This window comes from Pseudophryne corroboree, chromosome 7 (assembly GCF_028390025.1).
Source record: "Pseudophryne corroboree isolate aPseCor3 chromosome 7, aPseCor3.hap2, whole genome shotgun sequence".
In the NCBI taxonomy this organism is placed as follows: domain Eukaryota; kingdom Metazoa; phylum Chordata; class Amphibia; order Anura; family Myobatrachidae; genus Pseudophryne; species Pseudophryne corroboree.
Genome location: NC_086450.1, coordinates 350149939 through 350167725, shown reverse-complemented (window position 1 = coordinate 350167725; position 17787 = coordinate 350149939). Strand labels below are relative to the sequence as shown.

The 17787-nt window shown below is 48.7% G+C and overlaps 1 protein-coding gene across 1 annotated transcript in view; it reads right to left on the bottom strand.

Annotated features, from left to right (window-relative positions):
• DNAH3 (dynein axonemal heavy chain 3) overlaps positions 1 to 17787 on the bottom strand; it is a 952415-nt gene that overhangs the window by 573141 nt on the left and 361487 nt on the right. Inside the window, exons 11-12 of the mRNA XM_063934423.1 lie at positions 16875 to 17011; positions 7729 to 7834 (exon numbers count right to left, since the gene is read on the bottom strand). Of these exons, the coding sequence (XP_063790493.1) occupies positions 7729 to 7834; positions 16875 to 17011 (243 nt within the window). The remainder of the gene's footprint in view (positions 1 to 7728; positions 7835 to 16874; positions 17012 to 17787) is intronic.

Sequence of the window (17787 nt, the reverse complement as noted above, 5' to 3'; positions counted from 1 at the left end):
GGGGCGGTTTTTGAAGGCTATGGCGTAACCTCGAGTGACGACTTTCCGTACCCAGGCATCTGAAGTGGTCTTCAACCATTCCTGGGTATACCCTAGAAGCCGGTCCCCCACCCTGGGATCCCCCAGGGGGAGGCCCGCCCCGTCATGCGGCAGGCTTATCGGTCTTGGCTGCTGGCTGACGGGCAACCCAGGCTCTTTTGGGCTTCGGCTTACCAGGTTTGGAAGTGCGGGCCTGCTTATTGTACGCCTGACCTTTTGCTTTACCTGAAGGACGAAAGGGGCGAAAGGACGTGCCTTTGGCCTTCTACACAGAAGGAGCTGTATTAGGCAGACAGGCAGTTTTGGCAGTAGCCAAGTCAGCCACTATCTTATTTAAGTCCTCCCCAAACAGAATATCCCCCTTGAAAGGGAGTACCTCCAGGGTTTTTCTAGAGTCCAGATCCACAGACCAGGATCTCAGCCACAATATCCTGTGAGCCAGGACTGACGTAGTAGAGGCCTTGGCTGCTAGGATACCGGCATCAGAAGCCGCCTCTTTAATATAGCAAGAAGCTGTGACAATATACTGTATGACAAGCATTGTCTAGCATGGTCAGAGGAGATTTCAGCTTCTAACTCCAAGGCCCATGCTTCAATAGCCTCTGCCGCCCATGTAGCTGCAATAGTGGGCCTTTGTGCAGCACCCGTGAGGGTGTAAATCGCTTTCAGACAACCCTCCACATGTTTATCCGTAGGCTCTTTTAGAGACGTGACGGTAGTGACAGGTAGAGCTGAGGAAACCACCATCCTAGCCACATGTGAGTCTACTGGAGGAGGCGTTTCCCAATTCTTAGACAGCTCTGGTGCGAGGGGATAGCGAGCCAGCATCTTCTTTTGAGGCACAAACTTCGTACCCGGGCTTTGCCAGGGTTCCTGACGTATATCCACTAGGTGGTCAGAGTGTGGTAAAACTTGTTTAATCACCTTCTGACGCTTGAACCTATCTGGTTTCTTAGGAAGAACGGATGGCTCGGGATCATCCGTAATCTGCAGTATTAACTTAATAGCCTCCAAAAGATCAGGAACATCCACATGTGAACTACCCTCCCCATCAGCCGTATCTGAGTCAGGACCTGTGGGGTTAGTGTATGTGCTGTCTTCATCAGACGAGATGTCAGTGACAGCAGTGGATTGTGAGGAGACGAGCGCTCGCTTAGAGGACCCCTTGGACTTAGGCGAGCGTTGGTCAGACTTTTTAGTAGTCAGGGACTGGTTCAACTTCTTTAATTGAGCAGATAAATCGTCCACATTAGCTGCAGGGACCACATACGGTTGTACCGGCATTGGGGGTCCCATAGGGGGTGTTAGTTTATGAACTAGCGTATGCAGAAGCGTGGAAAACTGCAGCAAGCTCACCAACAAGCTCATTTATGGACCTTGCCTGAGTAGTAATTAGAGATTTGCTACCGACAGAACCATCCAAAATAGTAAGTGGCTATGAGCCTGTGTGTGGAGATACTCAGATTGTTCTTGGGTAAACTGTAAGCTACCATTTGTCAGTAGTCAATGAACAACATCTCCTATATAATAGCCCTGTGATTCTGTGCCTGGGTCTCTAACGCTGGGCGTGGCTAGGAGCTCTCATTGGGTTAGTGGCAGCTCTATCACACCCAGTCCACAGCTGATTGGGCGAGAAACGCCCTCCCATACAGGTTACATCCAATGGGAGGCTCTGCCCTTTGCCTGCTGTGTTTTCGCAGAGCAGGATTAGCAATGGGACTGATGGAGCTGCAGCTCCAGCCCCACACCCCAAAATAGGCGCACTGCATCTGCAGCACCATACCCTCCAACAATTTACACATAAACATTGATACACATTCGAAAAGGGGGCGTGACCACGGGTACAGCAGCGTGGCCACGCCCCTTTTCCTATACTTTCAATGGAAGCTTGGAGAGTCAAAAAACAGTACAGACCATAAAAAAAAGGGACTGTACCTGCCAAAAAGGTGCAGCTGGAGGGTATGCCACTGCATCTGCAGCAAGTATCTGCACTGTAGATAGGGGAAACATCCTTTTACTGCAGCATCCCATGGGGAACATTCCGAGTTGTTCGCTAGCTGCATTCGTTCGCTGTGCAGCAATCAGGCAAAAACTCGGCACTTCTGCGCATGCAGCGCAATGCGCATGTGCGGCGTACTATTACAACGAATTATGTAGTTTTACACAGGGTCTAGCGATGCTTTTCAGTCGCACAGGCAGCCGCAGAGTGATTGACAGGAAGAGGGCGTTTCTGGGTGTCAGCTGACCGTTTTCACGGAGTGTTCGGAAAAACACAGGCGTGGCTGGGCGAACGCAGGGCGTGTTCGTGACGTCAAATGAGGAACTGAATGGTCTGAAGTGATCGCAAGCGCCGAGTAGGTCTGAAGCTACTCTGAAACTGCACAACATTTTTTTTGAACCCACTCTGCGATCCCTTCGTTCGCACTTCTGCTAAGCTAAAATACACTGCTAGCTGCATTTGCTCGCGACGGGTAACTCCCGGCCAGCCACAGGAGCAGCGCTGGCTGGGAGTTACTCTTCAAGTACAAAAGCATCGCCGATGTGCAATGCTTTTGTACTTGTGCGGGGGGGTCGGCCTGACTTGCCCTGTTCTGGGAGTACCCCCGCATATCAGTGTAAGTGATCTACGATGAGCTCGGAATGACCACAAATGTCTTGCTGCCAGTCCAACTGCCCCCTCCGGCATCAACAATCCCCACTCCCTAGCCACGCCGCAGGTGGAACAAAAGCTGCTGCGGCCACCGGCATAGATGTGTATGAAAGCGGCGCACCGGAAGGCTTTCATAGCCCTCCCTGCACCGCATGCTCTCTGACCCCCCGGAGCCTGCTCTGCGTGTGATGTCACAGAACTGCCTCCCTGCCACAGACGCACCCAGATCCCCAGAGGCCCTGACTCTGCAACACAGCACCTGGGCTTCCGGCCTGGAAGCCCCGAGATGGTTAATGTAGCGGATAGAGAGGGTGATATCGCGGCGGGTAATGTATGGACGCTGAATCAATGTAAAAGGTGACAGTGTTGTGCAGTGCAGTGGGTGTGCAGTCAGGGCCGGTGCTAGAGTGTTCGGAACCCCCTGCAAACTATAAATTTGCACCCTCGCATACTTTACAAACGCACAGCGCACATAATGACCACTGTAGTAGAGACATTTACACATGTAATGCCCCCTGTACCAGTGATGCTTACACAAGTAACACCCCCTGTAACAATGACGCTTACACACATATCGCCTCCTGTACTGGTGACACTTACACACGTAACGCCCCCTGTAGCAGTGATGCTTACACACGTAATGCCCCCTGTAGCAGTGACGCTTACACACGTAACGCCCTCTGTACCAGTGCCGCTTAGACACGTAACGCCCCCTGTACCAGTGACGCTTACACACGTAACGCCCCCTGTAGCAGTGCTGCTTACACAGGTAACGCCCTCTGTACCAGTGCCGCTTAGACACGTAACGCCCCCTGTAGCAGTGCTGCTTACACACGTAACGCCCCCTGTACCAGTGACGCTTACACACGTATCGCCCCCTGTACCAGTGACGCTTACACACATTATGCAGCAGTCACACATACACACACAACAGACACATATATATACAAACACACACACATACATACTGTACATACATTACACACATACACAGTCACACATATATACAGTATACACAGACACTGTATATACACACACACACACACTCTTTCTTTCCAGACACTTATCTAATGAAGTCTGGCTGGCCGAAGCTGTAGCAGCTCATCCTCCTGCTGCAGCATGGTCCCGTGTAGCCCCGCCCCTTACTCCCATCTAGCCCCGCCCCCTTTGGCTCCCTCCCGGCCACTGAATGGGAGGGGAGGGGAGGTTTTGTGCTGCCGGCTCCGAGGGGCAGAGGAGGCTTTGTGCTGCTGGCGCCGCTGCATGTGTGGCAGCAGCAGGGATAGCAGCAGCAGCTCAGTACAGGGATGCAGAGCAGGGAGAATGTCTCTCCTTCCTGGTGCCTCTCTGCACTGCATCCCTTTGCTGAGCGGCTAGCGCCGGGCCTGTGTGCAGTGTCACTGACACTGACACTGCACAGCACTCTCACCTATTACATTGATTCAGCCAGTCACACAGTTCTGACAGCCAGTCTCTATTGTTATCACCAGTGTCCCAACGCGCCGCATTACAGGGAAGTAGACACACTAAATAAACTACAGCTCCCAGCAGCCCTTAGCGCCGAAGCATTCCGGCCCTCAGGGCTGCTGGGAGCTGTAGTTTATTGAGTACATCTTCTTCCCTGTAATGCGGCGCGTTGGGACACCGGCGCTAACAATATTGACTGGCTGCTGTGCGAGTCTCCGGGAGAGCCACTGCCAAAGGGAGAACAGCAGCTTAGCTGCTGACAGGAGGAGAAACAGGATAAGCATTACTAACCCCTCCCCCACTCACAGTACCTCCGGGCCCCATCCGTGGCACCCCCACACACCAACTCCAGAAGCTGCGGTAGCTCCGGACCCCCTCCCCCACCCGCAGCAACCCCGCACCCTCCTCTCCCCCACCTGAGGCACCCCTGCAACTGCTCCTCCCCCACCCGTGGCACCCACGCACCCTCCGCCACCTGTGGCACCACCGCACCAGTCCCTCCCCCACCTGTGGCACCACCGCAACTGCCCCTCTCGCGGCACCCCAGGGTCCCATCTGCATCTTCCCCGCACCCGCCACTCCCCCAACCAAAGCACCTACTAGGTGATTCATCAGGCTCTGCGTGCACTGTTCACACCGTTGCAAGGGGCTTCGACCCCTTAACCATTGCACGCCCTTTGTCCGTGCAAGGGTTAAGGGGGCGTAGCCCCTTCCGACGGTGTGAAGAGCGCCCGTAGGGCGCGATGAATCACCTAGTTTTTAATTAAATGGTCATTAGTGTATTTACTTCACTATTAGCCTGGGGCACATAAGAGAGGAGGTAGCCTGTGTACAGCCTCTGTCGGGGCACCCTCCTCTCTAGCCGGCAGCTGAGTGATAATATGAGCACCTGAGTGCGGAGCGCTAGTATATTCTGGCGGCTATTTTCCCTGTGATTTATGTATTGCGCATGCGCAAAACACTGTGAAAATGCCCCCTACAACTTTTTTCCCTTGACTTTGCAGCGCTGCCGTCGACGTGGACTACAGACACGTAAGTATTAAAGAAATGGGCCATTTGTACATCCCTTTACAAATACATATACCATATACCATATACATATATAAAACAAGAAATTACTGTAAATCCTTATAGACAGTTACTGATTCGCAATACAATGCAAAGTACTAGGTGGCACATAGGCAGTAATCATCAAGTATATGTACACTTTACAATGCATTGTGGGGCTAATTCAAACCTGATCGCTGCTGTGCATTTTCGCACAGCGGGCGATCAGGTCTGAACTGCGCATGCGCAGGTGCCACAGTGCGCTTGTGCATGGCAGAGATGCGATCGTCATCTCAGCCCAGTGATCACCTCTGCCTGATTGACAGGCAGAGGCGTTCGCTGGGCAGGAGAGGGCAGGCCAACGGGGCTGGGCTGCCGTTTTTGGGGCGCGGTCCGGGCAATGCAGGCGTGCCTGGACCGTGCGGAGGGGGGGACGGGCTGCGGTGGCTTTGTGACGTCACACGCAGCCGATGCGACCCAGAGAGCGAAGGGTAGCTCCCTGCCAGCGCGTAGGAGCTGCCCTGGTAGGGAGCTACTCTTCAGGTACAAAAGCATTGCCGCTATGTGATGCTTTTATACCTGTGCGGGGTGGGCAGAGCCAGACATGCGGGTTGAACTAGCCCTGTGCTGGGCGTCCCCTCGCATGTCTGTGAAGTGATCGTAGATGTGCTAAATTTAGCACATCTACGATCAAGTCTGAATTACCCCCTGTGACTGAGCAGTACAATGTAAAGTACACATATACTTGATGATTACGGCATCTACCACTATCATGTAAGTAAGGTCAGATTAAGAGAGAGGGGTTGACCATGTTCAGACTCCGTGTGGGCCCCCTCTTCTCTGGCAGTGGCCACAGTGCTGCAGGCTCTGGATTTGTGCCAGAGTCTACTGTGTATTTGCACGTCTCCGGGTACATTACGCCCACGCCTTGACACTGCGCATGCTCAAATGACCAGGAAAATGTTGCTGCTGGCCACTGTGGGAGGCGTAAGTATAATTATATGGGTGCAGAGTGTGTAGTTTGGATCCCCTTGGATCCAAGAGATCATGTGCACCGTACGCCCTGCACCCATTATAGATATACACCAACAGTGCCGGACTGGAGCATGAAGGGCCCACTGGGGGTATGCAGTGGTCGGGGCCCATGATTAGAGGTGTGGCCAGCCTCCAAAGGGGGTGTGGCCAGCCACCACAGAGGTTTGGCTAACCATTATAGAGTACCTGGTCTGGACTCCTTGATAATTTATATAGTACCGTATATACTCGAGTATAAGCCGACTTTTTCAGCACAGTTTTCTATGCTGAAAAAGCCCCCCTCGGCTTATACTCGAGTCAACGGCTGCAGCAGACGCCGTGGGCTGTGTGGGCGTCCGCTGCAGCCGGCTCCAGGGACAGACACTAGAGGTCATTATTGACCTCTAGTGTCTGTGCGGCGTTGCTATGGGAGAGACGTCATGACGTCTCTCCCATAGAGATGATCGGGTGCCGGGAAGCGGGCGCCGGCGCGGGCGGCCAGACGGAGCGGCGACCAGACGGAGCGGGGATCCAGATGGAGCGGCGGCCAGACGGAGCGGATGAACAGATGGAGCGGCGGCCAGACGGAGCGGAGCAGCGCAGCAGCAGAAGAAGCGGTCGGGAAGCAGGAGCGGGGCAGTGGTAAGTATTGTTTTAGTGTGTGTTTATGTTTGTAAGCTGCAAAGGGGGCACAGTAACAGGGGGCAAACAAAGGGGGCACAACAACTACTGGGGGCAAAGAAAGGGGGCACAACAACTACTGGGGGCAAAGAAAGGGGGCACAACAACTACTGGGGGCAAAGAAAGGGGGCACCACAACTACTGGGGCAAAGAAAGAGGGGTCATAACTACTGTGGGCAATGAAAGAGGGGGCACAATACTGGGGGCAAAGAAGGGGCATAACTACTGGGGGCAAAGCAACGGGGGCATGTTTTTATCTGTCACTGGGGGTATATGTGGCACTGGGGGCACAACCCTAGAAACAAACATTACCCCCTGGCAACAAGCATAACACCTACCGCATAAAATCCCTGGCAACGAGCATGACACCCTGAGCATGAAAACCCCTGGCACCGTGCATTTCCCACCCTAGGCTTATACTAGAGTCAGTAATTTTTCCCAGTTTTTTGTGGTAAAATTAGGTGCCTCGGCTTATATTCGGGTCGACTTATACTCGAGTATATACGGTAATTAATGCTAGTACATGCATGATAATGTACAGATTAATGACAGCAATGTACTGTAGAGAATACATCATAATCCTGTGCAGTATAAGGTAACATATGTATAATATATAATTCAAGTGCACAGTCTAGAACCTGATCCCTAGAGGATGAGGGGCCCCCAGGCAGTGGGGCCTACCAGTGGTTTCCCCTGTACCCCTGTGGGCCAGTCCGAGCCTGTACACCAATGCATGTAAGGAATAGTCCAAGCCATAAAGCCTAATTTTGCTCTTCTTAACCATGTTTTATCATCATCATATTATACAGATCACTTTCATATCTCATTACCTTAGTGAAGGCCTGCAGCGAATGCTTTTCCTTAAGAAACGTAATAATGTCCTGCTGAGCTTTCTTGTTTAAAAGGTCACTGTATTTTTTATAAACATTCAAGTATCTAAAGAAGAAAGACACAAAGCTTTAGAAACTTCAGTATTACTAAAAATTTATTTTACATGCAATTTCAGCTCTTTAGTACACTTTATGCTGTGTGGTTTAATATAGAGAGCCAGTAACTTAAAGCAATTCAGCGACATAAAAGCTTTTCAACATTGAAAAAGGAAATAAAGACTGATTCAGAGTAAGGAGTCATTTAAAGGGAAAAAAAGGAGCAATCTGCACCTTGGTAAAACCAAGCTGCACTGTAGGTGGGCCACATTTATGATGTAGAGTGTAAATGTTGAGAAGGGCTACGGTCTAGCTTAATACTAAGTTTCAGTGCAAAAAAAGCTGCAGAGTATTTTTGATACAGGCAAAAGCAGTCCGTATTTTCACTGCGTACAAGTAAATAAATACATTTGCATCCTTTTCATTTAAATGTGGTTTATTCCAGGCGCAAATTGCTCCTTGCTTGCTTGTTTGGATATGCTCCTAACTTTCAATAAGGCCCAGTGGCATCATGGAGGTGCGGGGTGTGCGAGCTGCACCCGGGGTATCACCTGCCATTGGGTGACACCAAAATGCCGGCTCCAGGGTGCTGCACTGTAACATTATGTGCAGCACTTGGCTCCTGCCACAGTGTGGGAGTGGCAGCCCAGCGTCTCCGGGAATCCCGGAGTGATGAAAATGGGGGACAGGCTGCCAGACCATGCTCCTTCCCATGAGGCCACACCCTTCCTACGAAGTCACATCTTTTTCTTAGCGGTGCACACCACATGGGTTATTTCACACACACCGGGTGTCACCAAGCTTAGTGACACCCCTGATAAGGCCCTATAAAGAAGTAGTAGGCATTTTATGTTTTTTTTTGCACATGAAATATAATTTTTAACTGTATTTGATGTCTAAACTTTGAAAGCTTGTTTCACTTCTATCTGCTCATAACCTCACTTGACTAATCACTTTGGCAATCACATGAATATTTTTTGCTCATAAATCATATGGGGGAAAAAATCTTAGATCTAAAAACATGATTTCGTTTCTCAACCGGTTCTTGCGACAGTGAACATTTCTGTCCAAAGTTTATGCTTTGTTTGATCTTCACCTGAATATTCCCCATGTTTTCCCTTGCTAACTCTCTGTTTAGCTGGATCCCTAGGGGCGATTCTGAGTTGGGAGCAAAGCAAAAAAAAAGCAAGTAAAGCTGTGCATCATAACTATACCTTTTCAACTAGCCAACTAGTTGACGGGCAGTAGGCAATTGCCTCCTGTAACACATAGCCACAGTGTTAAAGCCCAAGGACTCCCCCGCTGTGGACCTGTTCCCCTGATGACCAGGCTCCTTGATCCCCTCTTCACACTCCACATAGCTATATATACGAGGGGCGTGCAATAAGTTTCAAGATGCACAAAAAGTTATATATTTACACACATAGTGAACATTACATTTTTTCTAAGTATTCACCAAAGGAGTCTATGCAAAGTTGCATGCACTCAAACCACTTGGTGAAGCATCTGAACCAGTCCGAAGCAGGTATGTCTTCTACATGCTGGATGAGTGAATCCACTGCAGCTTCCAGTGACTCAAAACAAATCCCACGCACCTTGCGCTTGATTTGTTGGGGTACAAAGAAGTTGCAGGGGAGGTCTGGACTGTACGGCAGATGACCAAGCTCTTGGATGTATTTATGGGCCAGAAAATCCATCATGTTCCTGGGCTTGAGGGCAGGTGCATTATCATGATGGAGAAGGGCACCACGAGGGCGAGTTCTTGGACAGTGCCTGGATATGGCTTCCAGCACTTCTGGCAGGCACTGGTTGGCATATCAGTCTCCAGTGACAATGTGCTAAGTAGTATGGTAGCTCGGTGACCATTCTTGGCTATGCTGCGCTCATGTCGGAAATTCTTTGGCGGTGCAACTCCAACAGAGGTCCACTGGGCCAACTGTTGTTTGATCTTGGGGTTTAAAGTGTAGATCCAGGAGTCATTGCCACTGATGATCTCCAAGACAGAGTTTGAGCGACCACCACCGGGCCAGCATGTTGCGGCACCATGTCACCAGAGCCTCCTTCTGCTCTCAAGTCAGCTGATGGGCCACCCAGCATGCAGAAGTTTTTCATGGAGTATCAAGAGGATGGATCTCGATGAGTTGCCTATCTCCTTCTCTAACTAGGCCCCAGTCACCCTGGCATCCACCTCAACTATGGCTCACATGGCAGCAATGGTGTCCTCAGTAATGGCAGACATTGGATGGCTACATCACTCCTGTCTACCAGGAACCATCTCCCATGATGAAATTCTGCAAACCATTCAAACACAGTGGTTCAGGATCGGTGCTTCCTCCCCAAAAGCAGCTCGTAGTCGGTCAAAACTCTCCTGCTGTTGCAGATTACTCTTGAAGATGTAGATCACGGCTCTCCAATGGCCTCTGTTGAACTCCATGATGAGTTTGTGAAGAAAGTGAACATGTTGACTTCTTTGGTAAGCAGTGCTGCTTATATATGCCCTTGACAATGCCTTACATCCGGAAGCTTAAGGCACACCCCATACATATATATATATATATATATATATATATACATACTGTATCTCTCTCTCTCTCTCTATATATATATATATATATATATACACGCACACTAGCTGAAATACCCGGTATTGCCCGTGTTTACATTTACCAGTTATTAAGTTATAACTGAGTAGGATGTACCTGTCACCATATTAAAAATACTTTGTGGCTTGGTAAATCTTCCAACACACCCATGAGGTGAATCGTTTTTGTTTTTGGGTCCTGATCACTAGCTTTACTTCCTTACTCTCTAAGCTTTATAATTACTTTTCCATTGCAAGATGGGATTAAAATTTTCCTTCTGTTATCAATGTTGCTATTCCAAGGCTTTTGGGTACACAATATTTTTGCCTTCCCACCTCCATTTCTGTCAGTTATTTTAGATCATTGTTTTTGGTGATTTAAGTAAATTATTTCAGGTCATTGAATTATGGTCATTTCTGTCAGTTATTACAATTAATTAAAGTTTCTGCAAAATCCATCCAGTGGAAGACCCAAAACAGGCTCCCTGGGTCAAAGTTCTGCCCAGCGTACAACAACGGGGGGTCTGACCAACCCAAAACCTCTAGTATATCTTCTGGGATCCAATGTTTCCACTCTGTGAAGTGTTCTTCCAAATCCATCCAGTGGCAGGCACAGAATAGGCTCCCTAGGTCAAAGTTCTGCCCGGTGTATTCCGCCGTGAGGTCCAACAGACCACAACCCCCTAGTGCGTCTTCTGGGTTAACAGTGTTGACTCCCTGTGAGAAAACAGGTGGCAAAAGTAAAACCTCTGCTTTGAGGCACTCTTGAAATGTGTTTTTTTCTAAAACTCAGCTTTTAATAATTATTTTAAAATACTATGAGATCAAAATAAAGTAAAAATTATATAGATTGTAGTTGTGCCATATGGTGACACTAAATGGGTGTTCATATGGCTTCATATTAACCAAATCCATCCAGTGGAAGGCCCAGATCAGGCTTCCTGTGCCAAAGTCCTGCTCAGCATACATCAACAGGGGGGTCCGACTGGGATTCCAACCCCCTAGTATGTCTTTTGGGATCCAATGTTACCACTCTCTGAAGTTCTTCTCCATATCCATTCAGTGTAAGGCCCAAAACAGGCTCCCAGTGTCAAAGTTCTACCATGCAGACCCCAACCCCCTAATGTGTCTTCTGGGATCCAATGTTACCACTCTGAATTTTTTTCCAAATCCATCGAGTGGAAAGCCCAGAACTCGCTCTCTGTGTCAAAGTTCTGCCCAGCTACACTAACTGGGAGGTCCGACCGGGACCTAATCCCCTAGTTTGTCTTCTGGGATCCAACGTTACCACTCTGTGAAGTTTTCATCCAAATCCATCCAGTGGTAGGCCCAAAACAGGCTCCTGGGGTCAAAGTTCTGCCCAGCATACACCAACGGGAGGTTTGACAGACCCCAATCCCCTAGTGTGTCTTCTGGGATCTCGTGTTTCCACTCTATGAAGTGTTATTCCAAATCCATCTAATGGCAGGCACAGGACAGGTACCCAGGGTAATAGTTCTGGCCAGCATACACCAACGGGAGGTTTGACTGGGACCCCAACCCCCTTGTATATCTTCAGGAATCCAATGTTACCACTCTGCAAAGTTTGCTTTCACATCCATCCAGTAGAAGGTCCAGAACAGGCTCACTGGGTCAAAGTTCTGCTCAATGCATTCCGCCGTGAGGTCCGACAGATTCCTAACCCTCTACTGTGTCCTCTCGGGTTAAACAGTGTTGACTCCTTGTGAGAAAACAAGGTGGTAAAATTAACTAAAACCTCTGCTTTGAACTGTGTTTTTTCTAAAACTTAGATTTGAATAATTATACTAAATTACTATGAGATAAAGATGAAGTGAAAATTATATAGAGGAGGAAAAAGAAGATCACTTCTCTGTAGCTACAATGCTCCAGATTATTGCTGTGTCATATGGTGACAATAAATGGGTGTTCATATGGCTTTATTATTAACCAAATCAATCCAGTGGAATGCTCAGACCACGCTCCCTGTGTCAAAGTTCTGCTCAGTGTAAACCAATAGGATGTCCAGCTGGGATTCCAACCCCCTAGTATGTCTTCTGGGATTTAATGTTAACACCCTGTGAAGTTTTCTTCCAAACCAATCCAGTAGATAGCCAAGAACAGGCTCCCTGGGTCAAAGTTCTGCCTAGCATACACTAATGGGAGGTCCGACCGGGACCCCAATCCCTTAGTATGTCTTTTGGGATCCAATGTTACCACTCTGTGAAGTTTTCATCCAAATCATCCAGTGGCAGGCCCAGAACAGGCTCCCCGGGTCAAAACTCTGCCTAGCGTATACCAATGGGAGGTACGCATGGGACCCCAAATTCCTAGTATGTCTTCTTGGATACAATGTTACCACTCTGTGAAGTTTTCTTCCAAATACATCCATTGGAAAGTCCAGAACAGACTCCCTGTGTCAAAGTTCTGCCCAGCGTACACTAACAGGAAGTCTGACCAGGACCCAAATTCCCTAGTATGTACGGTTTCCTTACTGCATGGCATAATTTGAATTAAGAGTACTATTGTGTGACCATGCCTCTTCCACGAGAAACCATGCAGCTTTTTGGGGTATGCACTGTCCCTACTCAAGATATGAGGGGACTAGTGTTTGTTCTGGCACAGGACACGGGAATGTCTAGTTACGGCTCTGCTGAAGGCCTCTGGCCCAGGGCCGTCTTTTTGTATGGGCTCAATGGGCTCTTGCCCAGGGGCCCCAGGAGTCTAAGGGTCCTAGGCTGGTAGCTGAGGTTCCCCTCTTTCCAGGGGTACCAGATTTTTGAAAATCGGCCCTGGGGAACCAGAGATATCTGACTTCAAAGCAGTGGCCCCATCCAAGACTGTTAATTGCTCTTCCCAGCTTCTTGGGTTCTGTCTGACTTATAGCTTTTTTGAGGGGACTCTCCAAAATATGGGTCCCCTTCCCTTTCAGTGGACACTGGCAGCTTGACTCTACTATGCCCAGAACCGGAGATATAAGCCTTCAAGCAGCTGGTCCCTGCTCCAACTCCATACATCTGGTTTGCAGTTTTATATTTTCACCGGTGGATTGCTCTGGATCCTGAACTCTGATCCCCAAGTCCCCAGTACCTCCTGAAAGGTGGGACGCTCTAGCTTTTTATCACATTCAAAGCTAAGAAATCTTTTTAAAGGAACTGGAGATATCTGCAGTCAAGTAAGCTGCCCTCCCACCAAAAATGATGAATATTAAGCCCAATCCCCTATCCACCCCTCCCCTGCGTATTACACCCCCCCCCCCTCCCACCACCACCACCACCACCCTGGAAATCATGTACCGGGGCCCATTCATTCACCCCAATGCCTCTTCTACAGTTTAGTGTTCTCTCTCCCACCCCATCTTCCACCATCTGTGCGGGTAAAGGAGTAATTAGAAGAAATTACTGCTTCAGGTCCTACATGCTGAGCGGAAGAGAGAACACCCCCTACCGCCCGCTGATAGCACCCCCCACACCTACCGCTAGAGGATGGGTAGGGGCCCCAGTGCACTGCTGTGCCCAGGGGCCTACACTGCTGTTAAGACGGCCCTGCTCAGGCCCCACAATTTCCGAGAGCAGCCCTGGTACCAAGACTGGTCAAGATCCATCAAGCCATGTAAGGTGTGCTGTGAAGAGCTGGGCCATCAAGATGCCTGATTTGAAGTAAGTGCTTGAGCACTATTAGAGTGAGAGGACAGTCTTTTCAGGCAAAAGAAAAGACTGCCAAGAGGGACTTTGGAGGGACAACGTGTTTATACTACAAATGTATATAATCACGTCAATATTGTTTGAAAATATTGTAGCCATTATCACGATTATTACAAAATAGACTCCTATATGCTTGTCTTCTCTGCTTTCTCCTACCACAAAACCATATAGAAATGGTGTTATCTTTTGGAGAAAAGTATGGAGAAGAGAAGATTTTGTCCTCTCCATAAATTGTACTGAGACCTATGGGGGCTGCATCAGTAAGAGAATAGATAAGTCTGTGTAATTGTCAATCTCGCTGCAGTTTACATTCCTATAAATAGTGAGAAGATTTTTTTATTATTATTATTGTACTAAATAGAGGTTATTATTCATGGTCAATAAAATAAAATAAAAAATACCCCAGTTCTATTGAAATAAATAAAACAATGAATGGATTGCATATGTGACGATCACAGTTTTTATAACCAAATTCTGTGATCCCACTTGGGGGTGCACTGTGTAATAGCCACAAATAATAACTGTCTGTTTTAGCTTTTTTCATAGTAACTTTAAATGTTGTTTTAGGGCCTAATTCAGACCTGATCGCAGCAGCAACATTTTTCTCTAATGGGCAAAACCATGTGCACTGCAGGTGGGGCAGATATAACATGTGCAGAGAGAGTTAGATTTGGGTGGGGTGTGTTCAAATTGAAATCTAAATTGCAGTGTAAAAATAAAGCAGCCAGTATTTCCCCTGCACAGAAACAATATAACCCACCCAAATCTAAATGTCTCTGCGCATGTTATATCTGCCCCATCTGCAGTGCACATAGGGGGTCATTCCGAGTTGTTCGCTCGTTGACGATTTTCGCTATACTACGATTAGTCGCTTACTGCGCATGCGCAAGGGTCGCAGAGCGCATACGCTTAGTTATTTTACACAAAAGTTAGGTATTTTACTCACGGCATAACAAAGCTTTTTCATCGCTGTGCTGATCGTAGTGTGATTGACAGGAAGTGGGTATTTCTGGGCGGAAATTGGCCGTTTTATGGGAGTGTGCGGAAAAACGCAGGCGTTCGAGTTGCAAAACGCAGGAGTGGCTGGAGAAACGGGGGAGTGGTTGGGCAAACGCTGGGTGTGTTTGTGACGTCAAACCAGGAACGAAAAGGACTGAGCTGGTCGCAATGGCTGAGTAAGTCTGGAGCGACTCAGAAACTGCTAAGAAATTTCTATTCGCAATTCTGCTAATCTTTCGTTCGCACTTCTGCTAAGATAAGATACACTCCCAGAGGGCGGCGGCTTAGCGTGTGTAATGCTGCTAAAAGCAGCTAGCGAGCGAACAACTCGGAATCACCCCCATAGTTTTGCCCATTACAGAAAGATTTTGCTGCTGCGATCAGGTCTGAATTAGGCGTTTAGTCCCAATTACATCCTAAAAAGTTTAGGATTCAAATTAATTGAAACATTTTAGGATTGTATACATACTGTACTATATAATTTCCAAATATCAGAGAACTCTCCTGAACTGACAAAAAAGTAGAACAGCTTCCCATGTTTGTGGATGTGGACAGTTCAGGGGGCGATGACGTGATTTGCGGTGAATTGCGTCTATGTAAATCTGCCCCCCGCTGCATCTCCCACAGGTGCCTTACCCACTGGCTTCTCCCGGGTAGCCAGAGTAAAACGGTGCCAAGTACTGTATGACTGTATCCGGACCGAATCATGTAGTATTGCCAATTCCATTTATATCAATGAAGACGGTAGACTCACAAACTTTGGCTACTAAAGGTGGGTACACACTGGCCGATATATCGGCCGTTCTCTTGAACGGCCGATATATCGCGGGTCCATCGGCCAGTGTGTACGGGCAATACGTCTGTGAACTTCGTCGTTCACAGATGTATCACTTCGGCCCCGCAGCACAGCCGACGGCCAATATATCTACCGATATATTGGCGCGTCGCTGTGTGTACACATGCTGCGGCAGCCGGCGGTGATTGATAGCTGAACTGGGCGGGCGTGTGTACATACCCGCCCAGTTCATGACGTCAGTCCCTGACGGATCGGGCAGTGTGTATGCACAGCACACTGCCCGATCCGTCCATAGATATATCTGCCGATCAATTGATCGGCAGATATATCTACCAGTGTGTACCCACCTTTAGACCTCACACTAACTGCAGGACTGTTCCCAGTGGCGTCAGAAGGCGGGTGTGGGGGGTGCGGCCCGCACCCAGGTGTCACCCACGGTAGTGGTGACACCAAGTGCTGGCTCTTCTGCAGTGACAGGAGCCGAGTGCTGCAGTGTGATAATCCTCTGCAGCACTCGGCTCCTGTCACAGAAAAGGAGCCGCCACTGCATGCTGCCTAGTCTCCGGGGGCAGCCAGCATTTCCGAGGAAGCTGGATACACCCCCGGAGTGAAGAAGAGGAGACCCGAGAGGCCACGCTCCTTTAGGTAGGCCACACCCCTTTTTCGGGCCGGTTCCGGTGGCGTGAGTGTGGGAAGAGGGGGGGTGTAGTAATGCAGAGTGCGCATCGGGTGTACCACACCTGATGACGCCTCTGACTGTTCCTGCCACCTGTGTGTGCAGCCCTACAGTGCTCAATGCTAAATCCAGAACTGGGAATTTTTTACTTTAATAAAATCGGACACAATACACCACAAAGTGTGCAGCATTATTAAGTATACAGATTATATACACACCAAAATGATCAATGACGAATGGTTTACATTTATGAGGTTGACTGGAAACCTTTTGGGGGTTCCAGAAACAGAAACTTACTTCTGAGGACCAATTATGTTCATGTTAAAAATGTCCCGTGTTTTGTTGACATACTCAGATACTAAGGATTCCTCCTGTTTGACGGAGCTGAGGGTACGGTTATCCATCTGGAAGTCTGGAAAAAGGTCAACTTCCACCTGTAAGTAAAGTAAGTCAAATGCTGTCATTAGTTGTATTTAGGATATTTATTCAAAACTGTAATTCACATGATACTGCGGGATGCGGTTACATTGCCAGCAGGCGGGATCCCGGCGGTCAGGATAATGACGCCGGAATCCTGGCCACTGACAATGCTGACAGTGAAATAGATTTTAGGATCATTCTCATATAGGGGGTATTTAATACGGAAGGAATGGAGATCTCCAAGTGAGGAGCTGTAAAGGGAGTAAAAAAGAGTCTCAAGAACAGCCTCTCCTAACATGACACCCATAGAGTGGAAATAGAACCTGTGGTGAGCGCAGCGAGCCAGCGTGCCCGCAGCATGGCGAGCGCAGCGATCCCACAAGGGGCTTCGTTGTGCTCGCCGCCTGCCGCCATTCTGGCAGTCGGGATCCCAGCGTCGATATGCTGACCGCTGGGATCCCGGCCGCAGGCATAGCATACCCAACCCAATACTGCAATGGGATTAAGACATATTTTTCGACATACTAAGTTTGTAAAGTGAATTAAAATGTATTATGAGAAAAATACATACAATGATGAGAGCCATGGGGTTCTATGTAGCTCTCTGAGCCGTCTCAATGCTTTGTTTTCATATTTGTATGTTTTAGTTTGTAACACTGTGCAAAATACCTCCTGATATATTGCAGATAGGGGATGCCAGCGTTCGTGATCCCGGGGTTCAGGATGCCGGCACCGGAATCTTGATACCTGTCAGAATGCCAGCACCAGAATCCCGACAGCTGGAATCCCG